This window comes from Pleurodeles waltl, chromosome 3_1 (assembly GCF_031143425.1).
Source record: "Pleurodeles waltl isolate 20211129_DDA chromosome 3_1, aPleWal1.hap1.20221129, whole genome shotgun sequence".
Taxonomy (NCBI): domain Eukaryota; kingdom Metazoa; phylum Chordata; class Amphibia; order Caudata; family Salamandridae; genus Pleurodeles; species Pleurodeles waltl.
This window is the reverse complement of record NC_090440.1, coordinates 533099721-533113898: the sequence shown is the minus strand read 5'-3', so window position 1 is coordinate 533113898 and position 14178 is coordinate 533099721. Positions and strand designations below refer to the sequence as shown.

Genomic DNA, 14178 nt, shown 5'->3' with positions numbered 1-14178 from the left:
CTCTGGGTGATGGGAAGAAGCTCAGTGCTATGAGTGATCGGAGTTTGTGCCAACATATAGGTGGGGGTGGCGAGTTCCCTGCCCCAGTTAGTGGCATTGCGTTACATAGTATAGCTGGTGAGATGGGTCTGCAGTCTTGGTATTAGTGGGAGTGAGATCCATGCTGTTTCTGACTAAATGAGCGCCACAGTCTTGCGAGTGGGAGTAAGTTTCAGAGTTTCAGTAGTGGTAATTGGAAAGACAGCAGTCTTAGTGATGGGAGTGAGTTCTATACTCGGTGAGGCACTGAACCAATTGGCGTTGTCAATGTTTGTTTTTATTAGTTGGTGAGGTGTTTATATGTATGGTTTTCTGTAGTACTGCCCAGGCCTCAAGGGCAACGTAGTGGTGTACAAAGAGGGTCAACTTGCATTATCAGAACATATAAGAAAACCAAAGAATTCAAATTCTCTGTGAAGGCACGGACTAGTAAACACGGAACAGTTTAAGTGCATAATAGCAGCACATATGTTGGTCGTGCGCATGAGCTAAGCGAATTGTGCATACATATGCAAGAAAAAAAAAACAAGCCACCAATCAATCCATCAGAGATGAGACGAGACATTCCTTACATACAACACAAGTCAGTGTGACTCTGGCTGAGCCTAATATGTGGGTCTACTTCCTGTTTTGAGTTCATATTCGAATGTGTGGAGAGACGGTGCTTTCCTAATGTTCCAAAGAATCTAATGTTCCAGTGTTTCTGTGCTGCTTCAGAGAAGGTCTGTTTGAGTGACTTGTCTTTCTGAGTTTTTAATTTGGAGGTTTGACTTCCCAGGAGTCAAACAGAGCATTTGCATACAATATACATAGAGTGGGCATTCAGCCCTCCTTTTCACCCCTTTGCTGCTTTTTTCGACCCTCCTCTTTCGACCCTCCTCTTTGAGCCATTGGCTTGAGACTTTGTCTTTCACACCGTGCCTCTTCCCCGAGGAATATTAACTTCTCAGTTATGTTCAGTTGGCTGTTTGGATGTATCCTGATGCCGCCAAGTGATTGATTGTACTGAACTGCATGAGACACCACTCTGCAACTATAGCCCTCTCCTACGGGCTCCCTCCCGTGTCTTACACTAATGTGCTAATGCTGCATGCGTTAATACACCCAGATCTACTGATTTTGCCAGTGCTTGTTCAGACTTCTGTTTGATCTCTGCTTATGCTTCTGGAGGACAGAGCACCGAGTTTTTGCAAGTGGTTTGGCATGCTTATATTTTATGAAAGAACACAGTGCTATTAACCCCCCTTTGGTTGTTTGAGGGGTGGAATTTTAGTTTAGGTAGCATATTAACAGCTCGTTTTGGCTTGAGTGTTTCAGTTTGTGGTTATTGAAGATTAATAGCGTAAATAGTTTTTGCTAGGTGTTGGCCAGGTTGATTCTTTTTGTGGCCTTGGGTCCATGGGACAAGGGAAGTGGGGAGCCTGAGAGATCGCATCTAGGGCTCTGCGTTTGCCAAGTAGGTGCTTTACTCATTGTAAGAGCGCAAGCACAATTATTTTATTTCTCTACAGTGGCACTAGGTGATTTATCCGGTGTACAGATCCTTGGCACTGTTTAGTGAAATGCCAGTTCTAACATTGAAATTAATTTATTAGTCAATTTTTATGTGGACGGGTTTTGAAAATTTGCCATATAATAAATACCATCCATGTTATAAGTGTAAATTGAAACCTGTGCGGCTGAAGAGAGAGCCGCAATCCAGCGAGGGTCACAGGATATTGTCAGTAAGCAAGATTGCTCTGATGTGCAGATGCTGCAGTTGGGGTTAAGTCATGCCAATGACAATGTGTTATACTAACTTTGCAAATTGAATTGAAAGTAAGATAACACCACAAACAAATCACTCTGCTGCTGAAGTCTGCATGCAACGTGCGGGGCTCGAGTAGAAACAGCAGCAGTTGCCTTTCATCCTTCAAGTGGTCGATATCAGAAGCACCACTGCGTTTTTAGGTAGGGCGTCAGGTACGTTTTTAGGTCTGGTGTCCATTTCTACTAAAATTAGTATGTAAAATATGCTTGAAGAGGCTTTCAGCCACCCTTCCTCATCCAAAGGTGCATTGTTATGTCCATCACTTTTCTGTTCTGCCCAGTGGCGTAGCGTGGGAGGTGCAGGGGGGCCGGCCGCACCGGGCGCAACATCTTGGAAGAGACTCGAGTGCTAAAATCTACGGGTTAGGGGGCGCAAATTACTTGCCTTGCCCCGGGTTAGGGGGCGCAAATTACTTGCCTTGCCCCGGGTGCTGACAACCCACGATACGCCACTGGTTCTGCCTACTAGAGCATACACTGCGAGGCAGTGCATCAGCCCCTTTTAGCCAGTGGCTAACTTTCCTGAGTGATGGCATACCGCTCTTCAACAATGAGCACATCCAACATAAAGTAGTCCCTTTCAGTGCCTAGTGCACTTTTTTTTTAACCAAATGTCACTGGTATTTTACAAGTAACAAACAGGCAGGTGTCCTCTACAGAAATTCGAGGCAACGTTCCATCTATTACAGTACGTTCTCTGCTAACACAAAAACTGCCCCCTCAACCCATTTTCCCACTACCCGTTGTGCAGTACATCAGTTTGGTGTCCTGATAATCAGATCATGAAGTGGGTAGATGGTTCTATAGTGCTAAGGTAAGTCAACATTGGCCTCTCACTCTTGTAGGGTATGACAGCTTATAAAATTCAAGCCGTACACAGTGCCTTAAAAAGCAATTCTCTTCAGATGAAAAACGAACTCCTCCTGGGGATTCACTGCGGTGTGCCCCGGGGGGAGGGCTCCAGTTGTGTTGAACTATCTAATGAGTTATTCAGTGCCCTGGCCATGTCTGTAGACCCCCCTGGGCTTCTCGTAGCAATATCTCTCCCTTATAGCCTGCCCAACATACAAGTCCCCTCCTCCATCCTTGTATCCTAGGGTCTGTCGGGGCCTTCCAATTGTGAGTTATAGCCCATTTCGCAACCAAGAAGGCTCTATTTTTTGCAGTGTGAGGGAACCAGTGTAGTAGGCAGAGTTGTGGTGTGCTAGGGACCTTTCTTTCGATAATATCAGCAAGAGTGTCTGTAACATACTCCCAATATGATGTAAGCTGCGGGCACTCCCATATCAAATGCAGTAGTTCTTCCATCACCTCTCTGCATCTAGGGCATTCAGCGCTAATTAGGTGGAAGTTTTGATTGAGTTTACCTGGCGTGAAACACGCCTTGTGAATCACATAAGTGTATTGATCTAAAGCGGGCATTTCTTGAAGCCTTGGATGCCCTCTCCAGTATTGCCTCCTAGTCCTTACCAGGTACAGGGGTCCCTAAATCTGTCTTCTACTTGAAGCGCAGATTATTCAAATGCATAGATTATCTATATAATATGTAACTGCTTTAAACTTCCCAGAGGAAGTGACAACATACTGACAAGTTTTGTGCAGTTGCGGCTCAACGAGCCCCTTCCACCAGTTTCTTCTCACCGTAGATACCAATGCTCTGTGAAGCAAAAAGTGTCCACCTGGAAGGGCATAATCAGACCTAAAATCCTCAAATGGGAGAAGGACAATGTCTCTGTTTAAATCCCCCCGCTTCATCTCTACTGCTTGCACCCATGCGTCTAGTCCTCTCCAGTCTCCCCCATGCGGTAGTGCTATGAGAGATTGCATTGGGATATCTGGTGAGTATGGAACAATTGTACGTGTTTTCTGCAGGCATCATGCCCAGCAGCACTGCAAGACCTGAAACTCTGCCAAGCCCTGCTCTCCCCAGCATGCCAGTCACTGCAGCACTCCGATTAGTGTATGGGAAATCCACTCCCAGCTCACGCCCTGGGGTCATTCTACTCTCAACACACTGCCAACCATTCCAGTTGTGCTGCTAAATAGGACATCTCAAAGTCTGGCACTGCCAACCCCCTGACGTTGCTTGGTCGTTTTAGGGCTGTCAAAACCACTCATCTATGCCCTGCACCCCAGAGAAATGGTATCATAAGGGAGTACAATTCCCTGAATACAGTTTGGGGGATCCACACCAGGAGCACTCAACATTAGTAAAGCAACTGCGGGAGAGCTACCATCTTAAGCAGTGTGACCCTGCCCGCCACTGACAAAGGCCGTGTGCTCCAGAACTCTGCACTCCACCTTAGGTCCCTAGTCGCTCTCCTTATGTTCCCTTCCAATAAATCAGCATTGTCATGATATACGATTACCCTTAGGTACTAGAAACAGTCAGGTTCCCATAGTAATCCCAGAATGTTAGGCTGGTGAGGACAGCCCGGGAGGGCAGGGAACACTTGTGACTTTTGCCAGTTTACTCTCAGGCCTGAATGTCACCCGAATTGTTCTAGTAGTTCCTGAGCTCCTTCAAGCAGTCTCAAATTAAATGCAGACAAAACTCAACTGCTGGTAGTAGGAAGCAGCCCCTCTATGTGGCTAGAACTTAACTGGCCTACATGCATTGGCCGCCAGCGCACTTCAAAGAAGGAGGTAAAAAGTCTTTAAATCTGGTTAGACAGTACACTTACCATATGAATGCAAGATAAGAAATTGGCAGCCACTTTCTTTGGCCTTCTCAGGATGTTAAGAAGACTACTGAGATGGCTGACAGGCTCATCACGGAGAGTGGTGGTACATGGCCTAATTATCTCCTGATTAGATTATTGGAATTCTTTATATTTTGGAAGACCTAAGGCAGTCATAAACAGACTGCAGGTTATACAAAATGCGGCTGTTCAAGCAGTGTTGAAAATTCCCAAATCTCAATTAGTAACGCCTGCCCAGACATCCTTGCATTGGTGTGAGAAAGTAGCCTCTTTCTTGTTACCCCCACTTTTGGCCTGTTTGTGAGTATATGTCAGGGTGTTTTCACTGTCTCACTGGGATCCTGCTAGCCAGGGCCCAGTGCTCATAGTGAAAACCCTATGTTTTCAGTATGTTTGTTATGTGTCACTGGACCCTGCTAGCCAGGACCCCAGTGCTCATAAGTTTGGGCCTATATGTATATGTTCCCTGTGTGATGCCTAACTGTCTCACTGAGGCTCTGCTAACCAGAACCTCAGTGGTTATGCTCTCTCTGCTTTATAAATTGTCACTAACAGGCTAGTGACCAATTTCACCAATTCACATTGGCACACTGGAACACCCTTATAATTCCCTAGTATATGGTACTGAGGTACACAGGGTATTGGGGTTCCAGGAGATCCCTATGGGCTGCAGCATTTCTTTTGCCACCCATAGGGAGCTCTGACAATTCTTACACAGGCCTGCCACTGCAGCCTGAGTGAAATAACGTCCACGATATTTCACAGCCATTTACCACTGCCCTTAAGTAACTTATAAGTCACCTATATGTCTAACCTTCACCTGGTGAAGGTTGCGTGCTAAGTTACTTAGTGTGTGGGCACCCTGGCACTAGCCAAGGTTCCCCCACATCGTTCGGGGCAAATTCCCCGGACTTTGTGAGTGCGGGGACACCATTTCACGCGTGCATCATACATAGGTCACTACCTATGTATAGCGTCACAATGGTAACTCCGAACATGGCCATGTAGCATGTCTAAGATCATGGAATTGTCACCCCAATGCCATTCTGGCATTGGGGAGACAATTCCATGATCCCCCGAGACTCTAGCACAGACCCGGGTACTGCCAAACTACCTTTCCCGGGGTTTCACTGCAGCTGCTGCCAACCCCTCAGACAGGTTTCTGCCCTCCTGGGGTCCAGCCAGGCCTGGCCAAGGAAGGCAGAACAAAGGACTTCCTCAGAGAAAGGGTGTTACACCCTCTCCCTTTGGAAAAAGGTGTCAGGGCTGGGGAGGAGTAGCCTCCCCCAGCCTCTGGAAATGCTTTGATGGGCACAGATGGTGCCGATCTCTGCATAAGCCAGTCTACACCGGTTCAGGGATCCCCCAGCCCTGCTCTGGCGCGAAACTGGACAAAGGAAAGGGGAGTGACCACTCCCCTGACCTGCACCTCCCAGCGTGCCCCAGACCTCTGCACCTCCCAGCGTGCCCCAGACCTCTGCCATCTTGGATTCAGAGGTGTGCTGGCACAGTGGACTGCTCTGAGTGGCCAGGGCCAGCAGGGGACGTCAGAGACTCCTTCTGATAGGCACTAATAAGGGATAACTGGACCTGGTACAGAGTGTAAGTACCCCTTGGTACCCACTACGAGCCAGGCCAGCCTCCTACAATTGGCTTCCTGGAAAAAAGGATCCAATTCAATGCACTTTGTCTGGTGCATAGAGCTGTCTATAACAAAGGGTCTAAACTTATTGAGAGGCTTGTGACCAGTACTGGCTCGAGGGGCGCTGAAGGTGTGAGCGGCGCCCACGGGTGGAGCGGATTGGGAGGGAGGTAATAAACATTTATTTTATTTAATGAAAAAATAAATAAAACACCTTTCCTCGCCGCCGCGCTGCCCCTCTCCATCTCCGGATGCTGCAGACACAACAGGGCAGTGTCAGGATTGTCTGGGAGTGCCCAGCCAGGGCGCTCTCAGCCAGACTGGGAGCCGGTGCAGGCTCTCTCAAGCCCGGCAACTATGTTGCCGAGCTTGAGAGAGCCTACTGTGCATGTGTGTTTGGCCGGCCAGAGACAGCTGCCAAACATACATGTGCAGTGAGGAGGAGTGCTGAGCACTCCCCCTCACTGCTCTTCACCCCCGTGGCCCTGCCGCCTTTTCCAGAAAACAACTATAAACAAAGTTTATGATAATTTTCTGGTAAAAGTTTTGCAGCTGCCGCTGCTGGCGGGACTGGGGATTGGGAGGGGGTGACGCTCCTCCACCTAAACGTAGGAGCTGCCACTGCTTGTGACACCTCAGCATTCGACAACACTGCTGTGTTCACCAGGTCTGCACCTTCTGACAGTGCCAAAGATCGTGACCGCCATAGCGGGCGGTCGCCCATATTGCTACACTGTTTCTAAGCTCTGGAATGCCCTTCCACTTCTAATCAGGAAGGCCATGTCACAACTTCATTTTAGAAAAATGCTAACAACATTTCTTTTCGAGTAATGATACTTAGTAATGCAGGTGACCTGATGTGCTAGCACTGGAAAGCTTGTTAGGTAGCCATGCGCTGTATAAATCCTTGAGACTAGACTAAGAAACATCAGGAGCTTGTCAGCATAGAGAGCGATTTGATGAGTGTGTTCTCCATATTCAAGTCCCCTATATACTGTCCCAGTTCTGGCATGAGCTGCCAAGGGATCCACCGCCAGTGCAAACAGTAACAGGGACAGAGGGAAGCACTTCTTGGGCCCCCTGCTCACTGGGTATGTATACAGCCCCCCCCCCCCCCCCATACGTAACCTGGCTTTGGGGTTTGTATATAATAGGCTAGTCCAGGCATGAAATCCGCTTCCAGCTGAAATGGACTCATCACCAAATATAGAAAGGACATTTCAAGCCTATCAAATTCCTTTTCAATATCTAAGCTAAAGGTTACTGTTTCCGCATTGTCATTTGAGTCTGCCACCAGTATAGTGAGTAGTATCCATATGTTAAGAGCTGTATTGCCACTAGGAATGAATTCCAGCTTGATCTGTCTGAATAAGTCTGGTCATGTGGGAAAGAAGTCTGGTGGCCAGTATCCTACTCAGCAACTTATAGTCATTATTCAACAATGATAAAGGTCACTTGGACCTCTTGTCATGGGCCGGCTTCCCTGGTTTCAGCAGAGGCATCACCAGAGCCTCCAGAGAGGATGTCCGTAACATGCCAGTGTGTTTCGCTGCATTATAAAGCTCCACTAGTTTCAGGGCCAGGTCTTCTGCATAAGTGGGATAAAATTCGACCGGAAGGTCATCAATTCCTGGTGTTTTACCCCTGATCATCCCCTTTATTGCAGCCCTAACCTCTGGCAATGTGATATCTCCCTCCAGTCCCTCCACCTCATCTGGTGTCAGTGTTGGGAACTCCAAAGGCACTAACAACTCAGTTATGTCCAGCAAGTAAGTGCACTAGCATACAGCGTGGAGTATTATTCCTGAAACTCCCTGTTAATTTGTTTTTGTTAGTATAGTTTGTTGCCCCCATCACTCTCAATTTCAAGCATCATTGATCCTCTTTTCACTGGATTTGCTAGCCACGACAACAGCGTGCCTGTGCGGTCTTTTACTGCGTGTGCCTTAATCACATAATTTCTATAATCAAAACACCGAAGACACTCATTCTGCTCTGCCACTGTCTGTTTAGCTTTCAGAGGCTCCACCTATTTCCCAGGGTGGCTCGGTCTCTGTAATTCACATTTGTGTAATGCTCCTTCACCTTCTGAGACCTCCGCTAGAAATGTAGGCCTCACCTCCACCAATTCTGATAGGCAACTGCTCCTGATCACAATCTTTAAGGCATCCCATTCGACCTGGGGAGAGGAGGCAGTCCCAGAGGAGGCAGTCCCCTCTTTATATATAATGTATTGGCATATGGCTGTCCCTATGACCCCTCAGAAAGCAGTGTCTTCTAGGGATTCTGGCTTAAGTGTCTAAGTCGGAACACATGGTCTATATCTGACCCATTCTATTGATAATAAAACAGGAGTCTGATGTGAGACTCTATATTCTAGAGAGCACTATGCACCGTAGGGGGGTAAACAAATGTATCCAAGCACATGTGTAGGGCATGGAGTGAAGAAAAGAAAGAATAATCCGTACCCTCTGGATGTAATGTCCGCCAAGAGACTACTAGGTGCCACTCTAACCTTCATTTTGTAAATATGCAGGCTTCTCTCATTAATGGGGAGTCGTGCAATGAGGGTGGGAGCAGTCTAAGTCAATGTTAGCAACGCAATTGAAATCCCCTCCAATTATCACCGTCCAAACCAGGTAGGGGACCAAAATACAGAATAAGTCAGTGAAGAATGCCCTCTGGTCTGCATTAGGTGCATATATATTAATCAGTGTGATGTCTCGCACATTGAAGCATCCCATTCTGGCCAACCTTATACTGAAAAGGAATTCAGGGTTTTACCCAGATAAGTGTGGCTCGGGCGAATGCTGAGTATGTAGTATAGTATGCCTGACCTCACCATCTCCTCTGTAGAGCAGCCCCCTCTTGTATCATCAAATGAGTTTCTTGGAGAAACGCTATATGAATTCCCCTCTTGTTGAGATACAAGAAGACCTTATATCTCTTCATCATGGCGTGTGTACCCTGTATGTTCCAGGATAAAAGTCTATACATATTAGATATTGTCATTTCTATCATTGCTGTGCCCTCTCCTTCTCCAGTTTATTTCCCCACTTTCCCCCTTCAAGCATGACATAATAATGTTTCAATGGAAGAGACACAAGCTTGGCACCACAGTTAAAATACATCCCCAAAAATAAACACAAAACTTCCCAACTCCCACACCCTATGGCAAGTAGGCAAAATCCCCCCATCCAAGCTTCCTCTGTAAACTCCTGTGTGCACAGGAGTGCCCGTGTAAACCAACAACAAATAATTAGGGAGGTAAGTCTGTCTGGAACCCCACCCGGACCCCAAAACCGAGCAACATGCACGTTTTCAACAGTGCCATTAGCAGTAGAGGCCTAAGGAGCACTGTTTTTCATCATGCAGTCATTGTTCCCTGGTCTTGTGCAAAGTTCAACGTGCCAAGTTCTTGCCAAGTTCTTCCTCGTATATCATACATCTCAATGCCCACTTCAGATCTGTTCATCAGTTGTGTTGGGCGTTGGCTATTGGCATCAGGACGGCGTAGTCCGCAGGAACATCAGTACTCAGTTCGGAGTCCGACCTCGAGTTCGTATCCACCGTATCATAAGAGTTCAGGCCCGTCCTTCCACTGTTCAGTGTTACAGCAACCTCCAACACCTTCTGCCTGTCCCTAAGAGCCTCCTCAATTGAAGGGGCCCTATTGGCAAGTATCTGGCAGTTCCTCAGAAATAAAGTTTTACAAAAACCTGGACAAAACAAGCATTGTCAAAGCCAACAGGTAGGAAGTGAATGCCAATCCTACTGGCTTAGCTAATGCTTGTTTAGATTGCCACTAAGCTGCAAGTCTGTATAAGGCTATGTACAAAGTGTGGTTTGTGAGGCCAGAAATATTTTGCTTTTAGCCATTTTTTATAAATATTGGTGAGGGCCTGAGTGCCTCAAAAGTAACATTTTCTGAAAACCATGACAAAAGTAGCATTGACACAGTCAAAAGACTGCGAGCCAGTGTCAGATCTACTGACTTTGCCAATGTTTGTTTATATTGCCATAAAGCCACAAGTCTTTGGCAGCAAGCTCTATATACACAACTATATCTAAAACATAAGTTGTCTGATTTGCTAGTCCTTTCTGCTGACATAAAACGCGGCACTATTGACAAATGAACAGATTCCGATTTTTTAATATTTGAAGGATGCAAAATAGTTAATTTCTCATCAGAGACAAAGCTGATTCAATATATATTTTTATTTTTTAATATTAACTTTAATACCAGCTATTTACTTTGCCAGCACTTCGAGTGTTCAGTTCAATTATGATATATTTTCTTTACATGTAAAGTTGTTGAAATAAAGTGTTAAGGAACATTGTTGCTGCAAGAAAGTGTTGAGGCAACACTGTAGCTGCCTAGGTGGTTCTTTTTGTCTGCTTCGCAAATAATAATGAAATACATGGCACAACTGAAAGTTTTGGTATTTTAAAAAAATATCACTGGTAAAAAGGCCACATCAGTGAATGTTCTTAAACGTAATATTTTTGTTGCAAGAATATGGCAGCCGTATTTATTACTTCTTATGTTTTGTCATATGTTGGCAATTAAAAATGTAATCGTTGCACCAGCTTTCCAAAGCGAGACCTACTGGCTCTGCTGATGCTTGTGTTAGTCGGAGAAAAAACACGAAAGGCAGAGTAGCCAATCACAGTAGGAGGAACTACAGCCGAAAATCTACACAAAGCGAATGGGCGTGAGTGTTTAGTGAGCTGTCCATCAAACAGTTTAGGAACATTTCCCAGACGTCATAACTAGAAGTGATATTTTAAACACAAAAGCAATCTATGGAAGCCATTTACTTCCTGCCGTCAAAGTATTCTTGAAGTGTTTAACTCTCAACGTCACTAATTGGCCCTTCCTTACGAGCCAGATTCGTCAGAAGCAGACATCTTGGTAAGGGCATGGTGCATATTGTCCAATTTGTGGGCTTACTTGCCTTTCACCTCTTCCCTCTAATCAAAACATAGGGTGTTTTGTTGAATGCTGGGATTGTGTTCATGACTCTTGACATGAAGCTGCTGGGTTTTTGTTGAGACCAGAGGGTTTTCTTACGGTGCTTTGTCCTTCTCCCATAGACCGGAGCTGTTCTGCAGAGCTGGCGTTTGCCATCGAGCCCAGCGATGATGTGGCCGTCCAGGAACAGCCTCTGCTCTTGCATTGCCTTGTGGAGGGCACCCCGCCTATTGCAATCTCGTGGCGGAGGAATGGGGTGCTGCTGGTGGATGGTGAGCACACTATGATGCTGGCCAATGGATCGCTGCAGTTGGACCGCTTCCAGAAGATGCTGGATGATGGCTCCTCGGATGAAGGTGAATATGACTGTCTGGCCCAGAACCGCTTTGGATCTGTGGTGAGCCGCCGGGCCAAGGTCCAAGCAGCAAGTGAGTATAATATGGCCTCATTTTTCAAAATTGTGCTAAAAAGTGAATAGATCCACCGATTAATGTGTGAAAGAGCAGTGAGTTCCTAACAGTAGTTCGCAGTGTTTGTGCTCATTCTGTTCGTATTCCTGTACACTAGGTCAGTACGCCTACGCACGCTGGGAAGAATACTTTCTTTTAGATCTTAGTGAGGACTCCATGTGTAAGGGTGAAGTACCTCGAAGTGGGTTGTTTTGCAATGTGTGCTGGATGTAACCCCTACATTAATAATACATCGATCATTAGAAATAATGCAGTGAATAACTGGGTATGTTCTTCAATGCTCTAATCTTTTTTTCATTTTCAGGGCAAGCAGCAGTCTATTTTGACTGCTGATGGGTGCCCACCTCACTGGAAGGTTGGCGGGAGCCATCCTTACGTTTGATTGAAGTACGATTGTATTTGCATCCTTGAACTGAACGTTAGATGGCTCTGTCCCGCTGTCAGTCATAGTCTATGTTTTCTGCATCTCTGCCTTTCCCTTTGTGGAAGCCCCTCGCCAATTTTTGATGGGTTTGGTGTCCACTGACAGTAACCTTTTCTTATCACATGAATGAGTTTCCATCTTGAATTGGTTAATAATCGCAGTGTGTATATATCACAGTAAGTGGCCTCGATTACAGTTCAGTAACTTTGTGTGGTTATTAGGTGCTTAAACTTTCAAAGAGTTTTCGGTTCAGATCCTTCACCCTAACTATGCTGTTCACCATTTACTTATAAAACTGATTTTGGTCCAAGTACTAGCTGTAATTTAAGTCCCTCCACTGTGACTGACATTTCACTCGCTGTTTTTTAGTTTTGTTTTCTGTCCTAATACCTATTATATCTGTTTTAGTTGTGTTTATCTTTGCTTTCATTGAACAGATTTGCTATGCCCTACCATTTTTGTAATAATTGTATGTAATAAATGTACACACAAACACACACACACACACATATATATATATATATATATATATTCACTGACAAAAAACAAAGGTTAAAGGGACGTTATTGTTAAGTGAAAATGTCAGTTAAAATTTACTGTTTTAATCAAAAAAACAATGAAATTCACCTGTTATAGTTAGCTCAAGTAACTATAACTTGTGCAGTAAAGTGATTGTAACTCGTACCTCCGCTATGCACAGTGTTGGCATCAGTTATGTAATTTCAGATGTTGCAGTGATGGAATCAGTGATGAACATGTCATGGGTGAAGTACTATGGGAGGTAACTAGCAGTGCATGGCAAGGGCACAATTTATGCTTACTTTACTGAGGTCTCATTTGCTGTCTCTCTCTGTGGGAGTTCTCATCGTCCATTTACCTCACAAGATGTTCTTATCTTACTGCCAAGTGGGCAAATCACATCTTCCATTTTTCTCTGGGAAAGTTTGTGGCCCCCATTCTCCTTACGTGGGGGGGGGAGTAGGATTCTGAAGAATTCCATTCTCCTATCACCGTAGGGGTGGGGGAGCGGGTGCATCTTATCTCACATTTGTCACAGGAGGGGTGTGTCATATCCTACAACTCTCACTGGAAGCAATTTGCGATCTCCTACCTTCCTGAGAGGCTGTTTCTTACCTCCCTGTGGGGGAAGTCCTTGTCTTCCACCACATTCTGTAGAAGGGTACATCCTCCCCTCCCTCTGAAGAGGACATCTCAGGCTCTTCACTTTGTCTGTTTATCATAAAGCGGACCGGAGCAGATCAAATCAATTAAATCAATGCTTCACCATTTAGGAAGACATGATCAAATTTAAGGAGTTCATGGGGCTGTCTGATGGTCACAACTGGCTGTGGATTTTCACTGTGTCTTCTGTGAAAAGGACCTTTTCTGATATGAAATAATTTTTTGGCCCTGGTGTTAGAACACCACACCACCTTTCGATAAAGTTGATCCACCTCTCCTCCAACCTATCAAAGTACAAGATGCTTAAGGGCGGATCTAAGGCAACTGATGCTGTCATGATAAAATCACTTAAAGTCAACATCAGCTAAATCACACAGATGACACCTGATCCCTGCAACTCAACTATTGATCCAGTAGATAAGTGCCTATGACCCCAGATATCGACCCAGAGGATAAGTGGATAAGTGCACGTGACCTGAGAGGCCAAATCTTTGGATAAGTGCTCAACAGGCCTTCACTGCATGTGTTGTTGTGCAAGCAGAGGTGTAAACTTGGTTAAATTAGCTGAAGGCGCGACTCGTGAGCTGCTGTGTTTTGATGAAACGTAAACCAGCGGGGCAGAAAAAAGCAGGAAAATGGAAGAAAACAGATGGTTAATAAATGAGGTGAAAGGAAGGTGACTAACCTCCGCTCTAGGTTTGAATTCCTGGCCGTAAGGCCCCACGTGTGATAACATGGGCGGTGAAGCGAGCATATGGCTTCCTTTAGATACTAACAGCTCTCCAAGTGAGGAGACAGGCTTTAGAACTAATGACGTAAACTGCGGAGAACGTCATTTAGTCCCATAAGAACTGTCACATCATTCTGCATTGCACTATATTGGTATATCTGTGGCACTTCCCTGATACCTGTGAATTCCAAAGGGCTTTAAAGGT

The 14178-nt window shown here is 45.6% G+C and overlaps 1 protein-coding gene across 2 annotated transcripts in view; it reads left to right on the top strand.

Annotated features, from left to right (window-relative positions):
• Window positions 1-14178, top strand: part of IGDCC3 (immunoglobulin superfamily DCC subclass member 3) — a 319513-nt gene that overhangs the window by 63548 nt on the left and 241787 nt on the right. For both annotated transcript variants that reach the window (XM_069222838.1, XM_069222837.1), the window contains exon 2: window positions 11290-11595. In XM_069222838.1, the coding sequence (XP_069078939.1) occupies window positions 11451-11595 (145 nt within the window). In that variant the 5' untranslated portion in view covers window positions 11290-11450. The remainder of the gene's footprint in view (window positions 1-11289; window positions 11596-14178) is intronic.